This window comes from Lotus japonicus, chromosome 6 (genome assembly GCF_012489685.1).
Source record: "Lotus japonicus ecotype B-129 chromosome 6, LjGifu_v1.2".
NCBI classification, from domain to species: domain Eukaryota; kingdom Viridiplantae; phylum Streptophyta; class Magnoliopsida; order Fabales; family Fabaceae; genus Lotus; species Lotus japonicus.
The window spans coordinates 53,081,761-53,097,654 of NC_080046.1; the positions used below are offsets into that span (position 1 = coordinate 53,081,761).

General features: G+C 40.4%; 1 protein-coding gene across 1 annotated transcript; it reads left to right on the forward strand.

The window, feature by feature from the left end:
• Nucleotides 1-2: 2 nt before the first annotated feature.
• LOC130725551 (uncharacterized) lies at nt 3-15,282 on the forward strand. The gene is made up of 2 exons (XM_057576769.1): nt 3-2,358; nt 14,939-15,282. Exons 1-2 carry the CDS (start codon nt 3-5, stop codon nt 15,280-15,282), a joined length of 2,700 nt encoding a protein of 899 aa, XP_057432752.1.
• The last annotated feature ends 612 nt before the right edge of the window (nt 15,283-15,894 follow it).

Genomic DNA, 15,894 nt, shown 5'->3' on the forward strand with positions numbered 1-15,894 from the left:
TTATGGATCGTAGTTGGATGAGAGCTAATCGATTAAGTGATGAGTTTGACAATGGAGTGGTTGAATTTCTAGAATTTGCTGAAAAGAATCTTCCGAACAATAATGAACTTTTTCCATGTCCTTGTGTTTCTTGTGGGAACCGGGACCCAAAACTTACTAAGGATGAAATAAGGGACCATCTAGCTTGGAAAGGGATTTGTCAAAATTATACACAATGGATATGGCATGGTGAAGTAGTAACGCCTAGTGTATCACAAAGAGAGAAAGTATGTGTAGATATGGATGATTGGTTGGAAGACATGATACATGATATTGGAGAAGAATCCTTCAAGAGAGCACATGTGTATGATACTTTATGTAAAGACAAGGAAGAACCTTTGTACCCGGGATGCACAAACTTTACACGGTTGTCAGCTGTGTTAAGATTGTTTAATTTGAAGGCGAAAAATGGATGGAGTGATAAAAGTTTAACTGATTTGCTTGGATTGTTGAAAGAAATGCTTCCAGAAGGTAACACAATGCCGAATCGTCATTATGAAGCCAAGAAAGTATTGTGTCCGATGGGCATGGAGTATGAAAAAATACATGCATGCCCTAATGATTGCATCTTATACAGGAAAGAGTTTGAAACCTATGATCATTGTCCTAAGTGCAAGGCGTCGCGCTACAAAAAGAAAGATGGTGATTCCAGTGATGATGTGAGCACAAAGGGTCCTCCTGCAAAAGTGTTATGGTACCTACCAATAATTTCAAGGTTCAAGAGATTGTTCTCTAATGCAAATGACGCAAAGAACCTTAGATGGCATGCCGAAGAGAGAAATCATGATGGACAAATTCGCCATGTAGCTGATTCTTTGCAATGGAAGAAATTTGATTTGAAGTTTCAAAATTTTGGCGAAGAGTCAAGAAACCTTAGACTTGGACTTGCTACCGATGGAATGAATCCGTATGGTAGTCTAAGTTGTAACCATAGTTCATGGCTTGTTCTCTTGATAATTTACAACCTATCTCCTTTGTTGTGCATGAAGCGTAAATATATGATGTTATCTATGATGATTCCGGGCCCAAAACAACCAGGAAACGACATTGATGTTTATCTAAGTCCGTTGATTGATGATTTAAGATTGTTGTGGGAGCAAGGAGTTGATGTTCTTGATGCGTATTCTGGTGAACATTTCAATATGCGTGCCATGTTGTTTTGCACCATCAACGACTTTCCGGCATACGGTAATTTGTCTGGTTACAGTGTTAAAGGGCATAAAGCGTGTCCTATATGTGAGAAAGATACAAGTTACCATCAGCTTAATCATGGAAGGAAGACTGTTTATCTTGGGCATCGGAAATTTTTAGATCGTCATCATCCATATCGTAAAAAGAAGAAAGCTTTCAATGGAAAATCAGAACATGGTGTTGCTCCAAAACCCTTGACTGGAGAGGAAGTTTATCAACGACAACAACATGTGAAGGTTATCTTTGGAAAGAAACAAAAGAAGCCTGCTGAAAAAAATATATGGAAAAAGAGGTCGGTGTTCTTTGATCTTCCATATTGGTCAAGTCTTGATATAAGACATTGCATTGATTTGATGCATGTAGAGAAAAATGTTTGCGAAAGTCTAATTGGAACACTTCTTCACATTAAAGGCAAGACAAAAGATGGGTTAAGTGCTCGTTTAGATTTGGCTGATATGGGTATACGACAACAGTTAACTCCACAACAGATAGGTGACAAGACATATTTGCCTCCAGCATGTCACACTTTATCTAAAAAAGAGAAAATAAGTTTTTGTGAGTGTTTACAAGGTATCAAAGTACCGCAAGGTTACTCATCAAATATCAAGAGACTTGTATCAATGAAAGATCTCAAGTTATTTGGCTTAAAATCTCATGACTTTCATGTTTTGATGCAACAACTACTACCAGTGGCTATTCGTGGAATATTGCCTACTAAAGTTAGGAAAACTATAACTAGGCTGTGCTTATTCTTCAATGCAATATGTAGTAAAGTCATTAATCCATTGAAGTTAGACGAGTTGGAAAATGAGGCTGCAGTCATCTTGTGTCAATTGGAGATGCATTTTCCTCCTTCATTTTTTGACATTATGGAACACTTGATTGTTCATTTGGTAAGGGATATTAGATTGTGTGGTCCAGTTTGTTTAAGGTGGATGTATCCAGTAGAGCGGTACATGAAGATCCTAAAAGGGTATACTATGAATCCACACCGTCCGGAAGCCTCGATTGTAGAAAGGTACATTGCAGAAGAAGCTATTGAGTTTTGTTCGAACTATTTGTCAGAAGCAGATGCTATTGGGGTTCCAAAGTCTCGTCATGACGGAAGATGTGAAGGTATGGGTGAAGGTATGAAAAACGGTAGAAAGGGGGGGGGTTTGAATAACGTTTTCAGTATAAAGCTTCCACCTTAAGGATTTTGACAAATCTTTCGAGAACTTAAGTGCTAAAGATAAGAGATAGAAAAGCACACAAGGATTTTATCCTGGTTCACTTGATAAATCACTCAAGCTACTCCAGTCCACCCGTTAAGGTGATTTCTTCCTTCTTAGAATGAAGGCAATCCACTAATCAGGTAAGAGTTACAACTGCACTTGAAACCTACAAGTGACTAACAATTACACTGACTTAGCTCACACTAAGATTCACTCTCTTAGTCTTCTCTAGGATCCGATCAACCTTGATCTCCTAAAGGAACTAAACAAACTGTTTATCAAAGAATTGTTTACAAGAGATTTGCTTCTAAAAAGCTAATAGTAAACTCAATGAATTTCAGATGAAAGAAAGCTTAGAAGAATTTGAATTTGTCTTGCGCGTATGTGAATGCTTCTTGCCGCTTCTTTCAGTCTTCAGCCTCTTTATATACTCCAAGGATTAGGGTTGAGCGTTGCATGGAAAATGCTACCGTTGGAGGGCAGTTCTGGAAAATCCAGCTTCTGCTATGTCTGAGACTGTTAGGTAGGTCTTCAGGAAGGTACAGTTGCTTTTGTACTTGGATAGCGACTTGACCTTTAAACCTAGGAGACTTCTGATCAGGGGAATGCTTCATATTGGAACTTGTGAAGCCGGTTGATCAGAGTCAGAGGGAAAGCCCAGATCCTCTGACCATTGTTTCTTCTGATTCTGAACTCAGAGGGAAGTACATGGTCTTCAAAGTATCTTGCTTCTGGACATCAGAATTTCACTAATCAGCTTCTGGATCTTCAGAGTCTTCTACACCATCAGAATATCTGAGCCTTCAGTGTTTCTTGGTTATCAGACTTTCTGGATCTTCAGAACTTCTAGTGACTGAGTCCACATCAGAGTTTGTATAACTTCAGAACTTCTGAAGCTTTTCCACTGTTCATACTGAACATGGTGAATGCGAAAGCGTTGCTTGGGTCGCTCTTTATACACAGTGTTTCTGATTTGTGTGAGATTGAGTTGAGGTCAGAGCCTGTAAATAGCACACTCAGAAAAACACGTTAGAGTACCACAATTGTTCATATCAAAAGGTTAACTTGTAATCATCAAAACATAGAGTTGTACTACTAGATCAAAACTTGATCTTACAATCTCCCCCTTTTTGATGATGACAAAACTAAGATTTTTGATGAACAATTCTTAAACATTAAACTAAATTCACTCAGAGTTTAGAGATATAGAATAAGACTTATCCTGATGTGAATAGTTTATCTTGCTCATTCTGAATTCAAGTCACTGCTTGATTCTGAGCTTAGCTCCCCCTGAATCTAATACTTGATGAAAACATTAGTAAAGTCTAGATTCTGAGCTGAATGATATAAGAGTTCAGAGTGAAAAAAAAAACTTATGACATAGATGAAAATAGAGTAATCATAGCGCATAAGTAATCAGAGTCACGGACAAGGTATCAGAGTCTTGGGTATCAGAGTCAAATTAGAATCACTTCAGAAGAAGTGAAATGTATTCCTTGTATTTGCCCAGTGACACATCTATGGTCATAAAGGTGGAACTCTTAAGTTCTCCAAAAGAAAAATAAATCACACTAACACATCTTACACATCAAAAACTGGGTTTACTCCCCCTTTTTGTCATAAGCAAAAAGCTTGGGGTGTGAAAAACTTAGCTTGAAGTACAAGGTACTCCCCCTTAGAGAAGGTCTAAGTTTAAAGAAAATGAAAACGATGCAAGAATCAGAGTTAGGCGAAATAAATAGAAGAGTTAATGCAAGATAAGAACGTTTACCACCGGCCAAGGGAGTAAAGAGGAGGGTCAGTTACCAAGAACTTAACCTCGAGAAACTGTAGGAGCATTAACTTTCAGAGAGAGAGTGAAGCCTATATAAAGCGTTGGAGAGAGAGGTAAGCTTCACAACTCGAGCAATTTTCAGAGAAAAAAAAATGGCATCATACATCGTAGCACTAGAAGAGCTGAGAAAGAAGGCCTTTGAGGAGGACTTGTTCCTGAACATCAGGCATCTAGAGGGTACAAAGACCATCTCGGAGCTAACACGGACACTGCTGAAGGAGGACCTACGTCCAGAGTTGAAGAGAGACCTGAGGGAATTTCTTGCCTTCGTGGAGGAGGTGCAAGAACTCAGCCAGCTTGAACTCAAGCTGCTGGAAGAAAAAGAGATTTTTGAAGAGAAGCTCAAAACTGCAGAAGAGATTCTGGAGAGGGATGAGCTAAAAGACAGGCTCAACAACATCCAGTATGCACTGGAGCGTCTGGAGAAGGATAGGTCAGAGCAGCGCCAGGAGTGCAGAAGAATGAGGAAGGATCCTCCATTCTAGACTTTAGGAAAAGAATGTATGATGTAAACATAAAGAGATTATGAATAAAAAGATTTTTGCAAGCATATGTGACAAAAATATATATAGATATGCATAGATAATCACAAACGAACAAAGTAGAATAAATAAAGAAAAAGAAACAGAAGTTAACAAAATAAAACAAAGTTAAAGAAAAAGAAAAGCGAAGAGATCCTAAAACTAGGGTTTATCAGATCGACGCAGAAGTTCCATCATCATGTGCTTCATTTCAAGTAGCATGGATTCATGAGTGTCAAGACGTTGTTCCATGATGTCGAGTCTGGACGAGCTTGACTGAGTAGAACTGGAAGGAACATTCTGAGCAGCTTGAGGAGCTGGAATGGAAGCAGAAGCAGCAGGAGTAAACACTACTGGTGCAAGTGCTTGGCATCTAAGGGCTTCAGCCTCAGCTTCAAGTCGTTTTGCCTCTAATCTGGCTTGTTCAGCTTGAGCTGCTGCTTGACGTGCAGCTTCTTCTGCTTGTTCTTTCTTTCGTTTGGCTTCGTCAATAGCTTCAAGTAGCTTATGTCTCTGTTCTTGTTCATGAAGAGCCACCCTTCTAGCAAACCTTTGCTTTGCAGCCTCGATCCTCTGACTTCCCTCTGCATGCAGGAGCTGCATCATAACTGGAACTTGAGCCACTAGCCAAGTGCCCAGATTGTTCCACTCTTCAGCCACATGTTCAGCATTCTCGCTTAGGTCAGTCTGACCTTGCACATTGCGTAGCATCAAAGAGGCTTCATGATAGAAAATATTGATGCACTCAGAGAGAGATGTGGGTCGGAGGTGAGTGTAAGGAATTATAGAGAGGCTGGGTGATTGCTGCTGTGAGCTTCAGAGGCACCTTGTGGAGAGCCAATGTTAAACATTTGAGCATTTGGTTCAGAGGTTCCAAGGTGAGGTTCTGAAGTTTCAACCAGAGGATGGGGTGATCTAACTGAGGATTGGTTAGACACAGATTGTTCTGGTTCAGGTTCTGGTTGAATAGGCTCTTGTTGGTCAGGGGCAGGGTGAGCTTGTTGAGCCAAAGGGTCTGCCTCATGTAAAGGATTGGCCAAGATAGGTTCATCTGGGTCAACTAGACGTTCAGGTCTAGGGCCAGGATATCTCCTAGGGCTTGGACAAGTGAGATAATATTCTTCTAAGGTAGACACCTTTTCTTTTCTAACTTCCATGAATTTTCGAAGGGATTCAGAGTTATTGGAAGGAGAAGAATCAGCAACATTTGTTGGGAAGGATACGGGTGTAAGGGCTGTGGAAGAGTCTGTATCCGTGGTTCTAAGAGCCAGACGTTCTGATGCTCTTGGGACAGAGTGATCAGAGGTTCTGGGTCCAGGTTCTGTTTGGGTAGGCTCTGGTTGCTCATGAATGATGGGTTCAGAAGTTAATGGGTTGTACGGGATGGTAATGGGAGAGGTTGGTTCATCTGGCCTAGAGGGTTGGTTCTGGAGCAAATTCCAGAGAGGTACTTCAGTAGGAGAAGGTTGAAAAAATGAAGACCTTGGGGAATGTGGTGGAGAGGTGGTTTGTGCAGCTGGTTGGGACTCAGGAATAGGAGTGAGGGGATTTGAAGAGTGTTTGAGCATGGCTGATATGATGAGTGCATCAAATAAATTCAAATCATCATCAGAAGCAACTGCAGACTTACTTGAATGTGCTGATGATCTTGTCACTCTGGCAGGAGTTTCAATCCTTCTGATCACTTCAGCAGCAGGTTCCACCCGAGTAGGCTTCACCACGATTCTGACCTGCTTCTTCTTCTTCTTAGGAGAAGGAGGACCATCCTCATTATCACCATCATCGGGCTTGCTGGTTTCATCATGCTTTCTCTTGGATTGACCAGTCTTCTTCTTTCTGATCAGAGGGACATCTGATTCCTCAGAAGATTCTTCTAGGATCATCTTCCTCTGAGCTTTCTTCTTGATAGGAGAAGGAAACTCTGGAGCTGGCGGCAGTCTGCTGAAGAATTCATCGAGATCAATTTCAAAGCCTTGAGCCCTTAGGTCTTCAACATAGCACCTAATGGCTTCATGATTGTCTGCCTGTGTCCACAGAGGGTAGTCATTCAGAGGCACCCTTCTACTTCTGATCTCAGAAGATGTGTCTTCATGGGCAGGAGCAATCTTCTTCTTGACTAGGCCCATTTTCTTTAGAGAATTTGCAGTGAAGACATCACTGACAATGGTGGTCAGATCCTCTGTGCATCCAGCATTTACCAGATCTTGAATGAGGCCACTTTCAATGAAGAGATCAGACAACAGTCTCCCAAAGGGAATATACTTGATTGCTGACTTGATGGAGGCAGTGGTACGAGACTTCCGGATACACTCCTTCAAGTAGGAGAATAGGAAGTAGGGAAGGCAGATCTTCTTCTTGTCTTGGATGAAGAACAACATCGCCTTCTGGTTGAAGTTGATGTAGTCTGGGGAACTGCCCTTTGGTCTCTGATTTATGCAGTGGAGCAAAATCTTGTGCCAGATCCTGAGCTTGGGATGAAGGTCCATCACTTTGTAATTCGTCTTGCCCGGTTTGTAATTGGTGTACAGGGCCTTGTTTGGTCTCATCCTTCGTCTTGGGTTTCAGCTTCGATTCAGTGAATTGGAAACGATACCCAAAAGCAGTTTCTGCACCCAGCAGGTTCACGAAAGACTTCTCTATGATGATGATCTTTCTTCCAAGAATGTGAGATACCACCTGAGTATCATCGCAGTCGGCGTGCTTCCAGAATTCCTTGATCAGTTTATCATACACCGGTCCTCGAAGCCTGTTGAAGTAATTTCCCCAACCTTGAACTTGGACTTCAGGACGAAGATCATACCCATTTGTAGCAAGGTTGTCGAGGTCGAATCTCCATTTTGCCAGTACTTGAAGTTCCTCAGGAGCATATACGCAATGAACGGCACAGCCCCGTTCTGCAATCGGAATAATCTGCTCTTGAGCTTGACCTTGATCTTGAGTCGGATTCTCTGTACCCCTTTGACCTGTTGCTAGACCAACTACCATATGAGGGAACTGGGTTGCATCTGCAGTAGCTCTTCTGGTTTGACTCACCATTTTTGGAGCGGTTGAAGGTTTGGGTAGAAGATGAAGGTTGAAAGATGAAGAGAGATCGAGAGAGAAATCGAGGATAAGCGGTTTTGAAATAGCAAGAGAGAGAGAGTAAAAACCGAAAGTGAAGGAGATCGTGTGTGTATAGTGGGTTTTGACAAATAACCGTTGTTGATTCAAAAAGCAATTTAAAGTCAACGGTTGAAAATTAAGGATAGATAGTAACAGTAAATACACATATCACACACAGGAGAGAAGCACATCTACACGCAATCATGACAGACTGTCACACGGGCACAAGGAACTATGCATCAGAAATACTGACACACGTGTTGCTGTCTCAGCTTCAGAGTCAGTACCAATGGGTACACACACTCTTATTGAGTTACCTTCTGGACTAGACATCTTCTGATCAAGAAGTATCATAGTCAGAGGTTCTGATCCATCTTCACTCTGGACAAAAGTCCATGTTCAGATTTTTCAGAATAAAATTAAATATATCCTCTGCTAAGGGCTTTGTAAAGATATCTGCCCATTGATGGTCAGTATCAACAAACTTCAGAAGAAGTACGCCCTTCTGTACATAATCTCTAATAAAGTGATACTTTACCTCAATGTGCTTTGCCCTTGAATGCTAGATAGGATTCTTACTCAATGAGATTGCAGCAGTGTTATCACAATAGATTGGGATATTGCTCTCAAGGATCTGATAATCCTCCAGCTGATGTTTCATCCAGAGCATCTGAGTGCTGCATATTGCTGCTGAGATATATTCTGCCTCTGCAGTTGATAGTGCAATGGTTGATTGCCTCTTGCTTGCCCATGAGACTAGATTGCTTCCCAGAAATTGACAATTTCCAGAAGTACTTTTTCTCTCTGTTCTATCTCCAGCATAATCAGCATCACAATAACCTGAAAGCTTATACTCTGATGTTTTCTTATACATCAAGCCAAGGTTAGTGGTGCCTTTCAGATACCTTAGGATCCTCTTAACAGCAGTTAAGTGGGTTTCCCTTGGATCTGATTGGAAACGAGCACATAAATGAACACTAAATAGTATGTCTGGCCTAGATGCAGTTAAGTATAGAAGTGAACCTATCATGCCACGATAGAGCTTCTGACATACTTTACCACTTTTATCTTCTTTCTCCAGAATGCATGTAGGATGCATTGGAGTCTTGGCCACTGTAGATTCCAGCATATTGAACTTCTTCAGAAGTTCTTTAGTGTACTTGCTCTGATGGATATATGTTCCTTCTGGAGTTTGATCAACTTGTATTCCCAGAAAGTACTTTAATTCTCCCATCATACTCATCTCAAATTCAGCCTGCATCATCTCAGAAAATTCTTTGCATAGAGATTGATTAGCAGAACCAAATATAATATCATCAACATAAATTTGCACAATTAAGATATCATCTTTATAAGTCTTGCAAAAAAGAGTTGTATCTACTTTACCCCTTACAAACTCATTCTCCAGAATGAATGAGCTGAGTCTCTCATACCATGCTCTGGGAGCTTGCTTCAGACCATAGAGTGACTTCTTCAATTTGAACACATGGTCTGGCTTCTTCTCATCTTCAAAACCTGGGGGTTGATGAACATAGACTTCCTCTGAAATGTAACCATTTAGGAAGGCACTCTTCACGTCCATCTGATGTAAAACTATGTTGTGATTCACTGAGAAAGAGATCAACAGTCTGATTGCCTCCAGTCTTGCTACTGGAGCAAATGTTTCAGTGTAGTCTATTCCTTCCTGCTGGCTGTAGCCTTGAGCAACTAGCCTTGCCTTGTTTCTGACTACATCTCCTTTCTCATTCAGCTTGTTTCTGAATACCCATTTTGTTCCAATTACATGGACACTGTCAGGCTTCTTCACTAAGCTCCAAACATCGTTCTTGGAGAATTGATTCAATTCTTCTTCCATAGCCAGAATCCAATCCTTGTCCTGAAGAGCTTCATCTATGGACTTGGGTTCAATTAAGGACACCAATCCTTTCAGACTGAGCAAGGTCTCTTCAGAGGGTCTGAAGGCTGATCTGGTTCTGACTGGTTCGTCTTTGTTGCCCAGAATCAATTCCTTAGGGTGAGCTGCAGTGATTCTGCTCTTCTTCAGAGTTTGTGAGTTAGAGGGACCAGCTTCTTCCTCTGGTTCATCTTCCTCTGGCTCAGCTTCCTCTGGAGCTTTGCCTTTGTCAGAAACATTAATGCTTAAATCTGCAAACTTCTCAACTAGCTTTGACTGGTCAGAGTCAAGCTTATCGTCAAATCTAACATGAATAGATTCTTCAATAGTCTTAGCATCAGTGTTATAAAATCTAAAACCTTTAGATCTCTCAGAATAACCAAGTAATAGACACTTAGAAGACTTAGCATCAAATTTATGCAATTTATCCTTAGTATTGAGAACATAACAAACACAGCCAAAAGGATGAAAATAAGAAATGTTGGGTTTTATGTTCTTCCACAATTCATAAGGAGTCTTATTCAGAATTGGTCTCACAGAGATTCTGTTCTGAATGTAACATGCTGTATTTACTGCCTCTGCCCAAAAGTGCTTAGCCATGCCAGTTTCTTGGAGCATGGTTCTAGCCATCTCCTGAAGAGTTCTGTTCTTCCTCTCAACAACACCATTTTGTTGAGGAGTTCTGGGACAAGAGAAATCATGTGCAATTCCATAGGAATCAAACAGACTCTCAAACTTGTCATTCTCAAACTCTCCACCATGGTCACTTCTGACACGCACAATCCTACAAGCCTTCTCGTTTTGCACTTGAGCAATGAAGGTAGAGAACACAGCATGAGACTCATCCTTGCGGGTTAGAAACTTTACCCATGTCCAGCGGCTATAGTCATCAACGATAACCATCCCATATCTCTTGCCACCTATAGACTCAGTTTTCACTGGTCCAAAAAGGTCGATATGCAGAAGTTCCAACGGCCTTGAGGTTGAGACAACATTCTTTGCCTTGAAAGGGACTTTTGTGAATTTGCCTTTCTGACATGCTTCACAGAGAGCGTCTGAAGCGAACTTCAGATTGGGTAAGCCCCTGACAAGGTTTAGCTTGCTCAGCTGAGAAATATTTCTCATACTGGCATGCCCTAACCGTCTATGCCATACCCACTGCTCTTCATTAACAGACAGAAGGCACTTCACATTCTGAGCCTCCAACTCAGATAATCTGATCTTATAAATGTTGTTCTTCCTCTTGCTGTTAAACAGAACAGAGCCATCGATTTGACTTACAGCCCGGCAGGACTTTTGATTGAATATAACATCATAACCCTTGTCAGCTAATTGACTTATAGACAATAAGTTATGTGTTAAGCCGTCTACCAATAACACATTATCAATGCATGGACTACTATCTACACAAATAGTACCAGTACCAACAATTTTACCCTTTTCATTTCCTCCAAAGCCAACTTCGCCTCCAGGCTTAAGTTTCAGCTCTCGGAACATACGCCTTTCTCCCGTCATGTGACGCGAGCATCCACTGTCCAGATACCATGATTGGTGTTTCAGTGGAGCTATCAAGGATATCTGCAACATAGATAATCTTGTCCTTAGGTACCCACTTTCTGGGTCCTCTCTTGTTAGTTACCCCAGAGGTTCTGATCACCTTGGGTGTCTCAACATGATATTTTAAAGGAATATTTGCATGATATTTAGTCATAGAGAAGGATCCCTTTTTAAGAGGGTTTTTAGCAACTTTAGCAGGTAAAGGATCAGGCAATATGGTACCAGAGGGAACAAAGCATTCATACAAGGATTTAGCTTTAGACACAGAGGGCTCATTTCTAATTGGTTTAGAATAGCCAATGTCATGCATTCCATTTCTGCTTACGCCATAGATCATTGAAGCCATTAAGCTTCTATCCACGCTTTTAGCTAGGAATCTTTGAAAAGACTTTTCATACTTAGACTCATTTCTACAATCAGAGGCATCACAGGCAACAATTTCTTCTAACTTAGCAATCTGGTTCTTAAGCACAGAGTTAGAATTGATCAAAGCATGATTATCATTTTTCAAATCAGAAATAATTTTCTCATGTTCAGAAGGAGTCTTGGAAACAGCAGATAAGTCCTTTTTCAGCTTCTTATGCTTAGACAATAAGGAGTTATATTTATCCATGATATCAGACAATGCATGTTTCAGTTCAGAGGTAGAGAAAGAAGCGAATACCTCATTTTCATCGTCTGAGTTAGGATCTCCTTCTGATTCTGAGTCAGAGTCAACAGCTCCCTTTGACTCTGCTTCCTTGTCTTTGACAATAGCCATGAGTCCTTGGACTTCACCATCAGAGTCAACATCCTCTGACTCTGATTCATCAAATGTCACCATCAGACTCTTCTTTGTCTTGAAGTGCTTCTTTGGCTTCTTGTCCTTCTTCAACTTTGGACAGTCACTTTTGTAGTGCCCTGATTCTTTGCACTCAAAGCATGTGACTTCCTTAAGTGAGGACTTCTTCTGACCTGAGGATTCAGACTTTCCTTTTGCCTTTCCAGAGCCTTTGTATTTGCTCTGCCTGTGCTTCCAGATGCGATTGAGTCTCTTGGAGATCAGAGTCAGCTCATCTTCATCAGAATCTTCTGATGTTTCTTCAGATTCCTCTTCTTCAGCTTGAAGAGCTTTTGACTTCTCAGCCTTAGCCTTTTCAGATTTAGATTTCAAGGCTATGGACTTTTTCCTCAGATCTTGCATCTCTGAGCGCTTCAGCTCTTGGCATTTCAAAATGCTGATGAGTTCTTCTAAACTCATATTCTCAACATCTCTCGTGAGCTCTATTGAAGTCACTAAAGGCATCTAACTTTCAGGAAGACACCTGATGACCCTTATGACATGATCTTTTGTTGTGTAGCTCTTGTTGAGAGGTCGTATGCCAGCTACAAGGAACTGAAATCTGGAGAACATTTCTTCAATGGACTCATTTGGCTCCATGATGAAGGATTCATACTTTTGGATCAAAGACAATGCCTTTGATTCTTTGACTTTCTTGTTTCCTTCATGAGACATCTTCAGAGATTCGAAAATGCCTTTCGCAAACTCACGATCTGTAATCTTCTGGTACTCTTCATAGGAAATAGCACTTAGAAGAATTGCTCTTGCTTTGTGATGTTGTGAGTACAGCTTCTTTTGATCTGCAGTCATCTCTGACCTTGGGATCTTCTTGCCATCTGCATCAACTGGACGCTCGTAGCCATCCACAATAATATCCCAGAGATCTGCATCGAAACCCAGAAAGAAACTTTCCAGTCTATCTTTCCAGTTTTCGAACCTTTGACCGTCGAACATAGGAGGCTTTGCATTGTAACCATCTCTTTGAGTTTCACTGGTGGTGGCAGCCATTGTTTTTCACACCGGCCCGGATCACTGAACACTGTTAGGTGTGGTAATCAGAACTTGCGCTCTGATACCAATTGAAGGTATGAAAAACGGTAGAAAGGGGGGGGTTTGAATAACGTTTTCAGTATAAAGCTTCCACCTTAAGGATTTTGACAAATCTTTCGAGAACTTAAGTGCTAAAGATAAGAGATAGAAAAGCACACAAGGATTTTATCCTGGTTCACTTGATAAATCACCCAAGCTACTCCAGTCCACCCGTTAAGGTGATTTCTTCCTTCTTAGAATGAAGGCAATCCACTAATCAGGTAAGAGTTACAACTGCACTTGAAACCTACAAGTGACTAACAATTACACTGACTTAGCTCACACTAAGATTCACTCTCTTAGTCTTCTCTAGGATCCGATCAACCTTGATCTCCTAAAGGAACTAAACAAACTGTTTATCAAAGAATTGTTTACAAGAGATTTGCTTCTAAAAAGCTAATAGTAAACTCAATGAATTTCAGATGAAAGAAAGCTTAGAAGAATTTGAATTTGTCTTGCGCGTATGTGAATGCTTCTTGCCGCTTCTTTTAGTCTTCAGCCTCTTTATATACTCCAAGGATTAGGGTTGAGCGTTGCATGGAAAATGCTACCGTTGGAGGGCAGTTCTGGAAAATCCAGCTTCTGCTATGTCTGAGACTGTTAGGTTGGTCGTCAGGAAGGTACAGTTGCTTTTGTACTTGGATAGCGACTTGACCTTTAAACCTAGGAGACTTCTGATCAGGGGAATGCTTCATATTGGAACTTGTGAAGCCGGTTGATCAGAGTCAGAGGGAAAGCCCAGATCCTCTGACCATTGTTTCTTCTGATTCTGAACTCAGAGGGAAGTACATGGTCTTCAGAGTATCTTGCTTCTGGACATCAGAATTTCACTAATCAGCTTCTGGATCTTCAGAGTCTTCTACACCATCAGAATATCTGAGCCTTCAGTGTTTCTTGGTTATCAGACTTTCTGGATCTTCAGAACTTCTAGTGACTGAGTCCACATCAGAGTTTGTATAACTTCAAAACTTCTGAAGCTTTTCCACTGTTCATACTGAACATGGTGAATGCGAAAGCGTTGCTTGGGTCGCTCTTTATACACAGTGCTTCTGATTTGTGTGAGATTGAGTTGAGGTCAGAGCCTGTAAATAGCACACTCAGAAAAACACGTTAGAGTACCACAATTGTTCATATCAAAAGGTTAACTTGTAATCATCAAAACATAGAGTTGTACTACTAGATCAAAACTTGATCTTACAATGGGTACACAGGGTTTAAATGTCAAGTGCATGACTTGGAAGGTACTTCATCCAGCGCATTTGTATATATTGAATAACATTGATGAAGTTCAACCTTACTTATCTGCCCACAAAAGCTTTATAAAGGAAAAGTACCCCAAGATGAATGAAAAATGGTTGTTAAAAGAGCACAATAAGAGTTTCTCTGAATGGTTTAAAGAAAAAATTGCTAATGATGGAAGTGCTTCCGATACAATAAAACGACTCTCATTTGAGCCTATATGTAACGTTATGACTTGGAGTGCATATGATATTAATAAAACTACCTTTTATACAAAATCAAAGGATGATAGAAGTACTATGCAAAATAGTGGGGTTATGGTTGTGGCTGAGTCCATGCACTTCTGTAGTTCAAAAGATAAAAGACCTATAATGGCATCTACACCGTACTTTGGGGTGATTGAAGAGATTTAGGAGGTTGATTATGTTACATTTACAGTGCCTGTATTTAAATGCAAGTGGGTTGATATTTCCAGCAGTGTAAGAATTGATGAATTTGGATACACACTGGTTGATCTTTCCAAGGTAGCTTATAGGGATGAACCTTTCATTATGGCATCCCAAGCAAAACAAGTGTTTTATGTCACAGATCCTTCTAACAAAAGGTGGTCGGTGGCTCTACAACCAAAAGCCACACATGGTAGTGATGAAACCCTTCACATTTCTGAGATTCCTTCTTTTGCAACAAATGTGCTTACCTCCAATGAAGAAAATGATGAAAATGAAGTAGATGATGTGCAAGTTACTCGTTTGGATCATGAAGAAGGGATATGGGAGAGCTAGTAAGTTTTCATTTTTTGTTGAAATAAGTTAGTAAATTCAGTACCCATGTCTTTGAAGCGTTATATGTACTTGATTAATTAGTTTATATGTGCTTTGATTTGTGCTTTGATTCTGAAATGTTTTTATGTTGCTTAAACAGATACATGGCTGATTCAACCAACATCTCTCATTTGTCTAGTGAACCCAGTCATTCGTCTAGTGAACCTAAAAAGAGAATGGTTAGAGGTTGCACTAAGATGATGAAAATTGCCAAAGTTCGGAAAACAGGTGTGAAATTGAAGATTGAGTTTGATCCACAAACTGGGAATTGCTATGGTGAAAATTATGCAGTGTTTAAGAGTTATGCATCATTCCTTGCTCGAAGTTCTTGTAGTATTTTAATAGATGAGTGGCGGTTGGTCCCTGATGACATAAAAAATTCAATGTGGGATGATCTCAAGGTATTATTGTTGTATTTTTAATTCACTATTTACCCATTCATTTTGTATCAATTGATTTTAGGTACTAACACCAACTTTTTTTAATGTATATAGCTTCATTTTGATATTAGAGAAAGTGATGATCCAAACAAGTGTGATTTGAAGAAAAAATGGCTAACGTTGATGGGGGAAC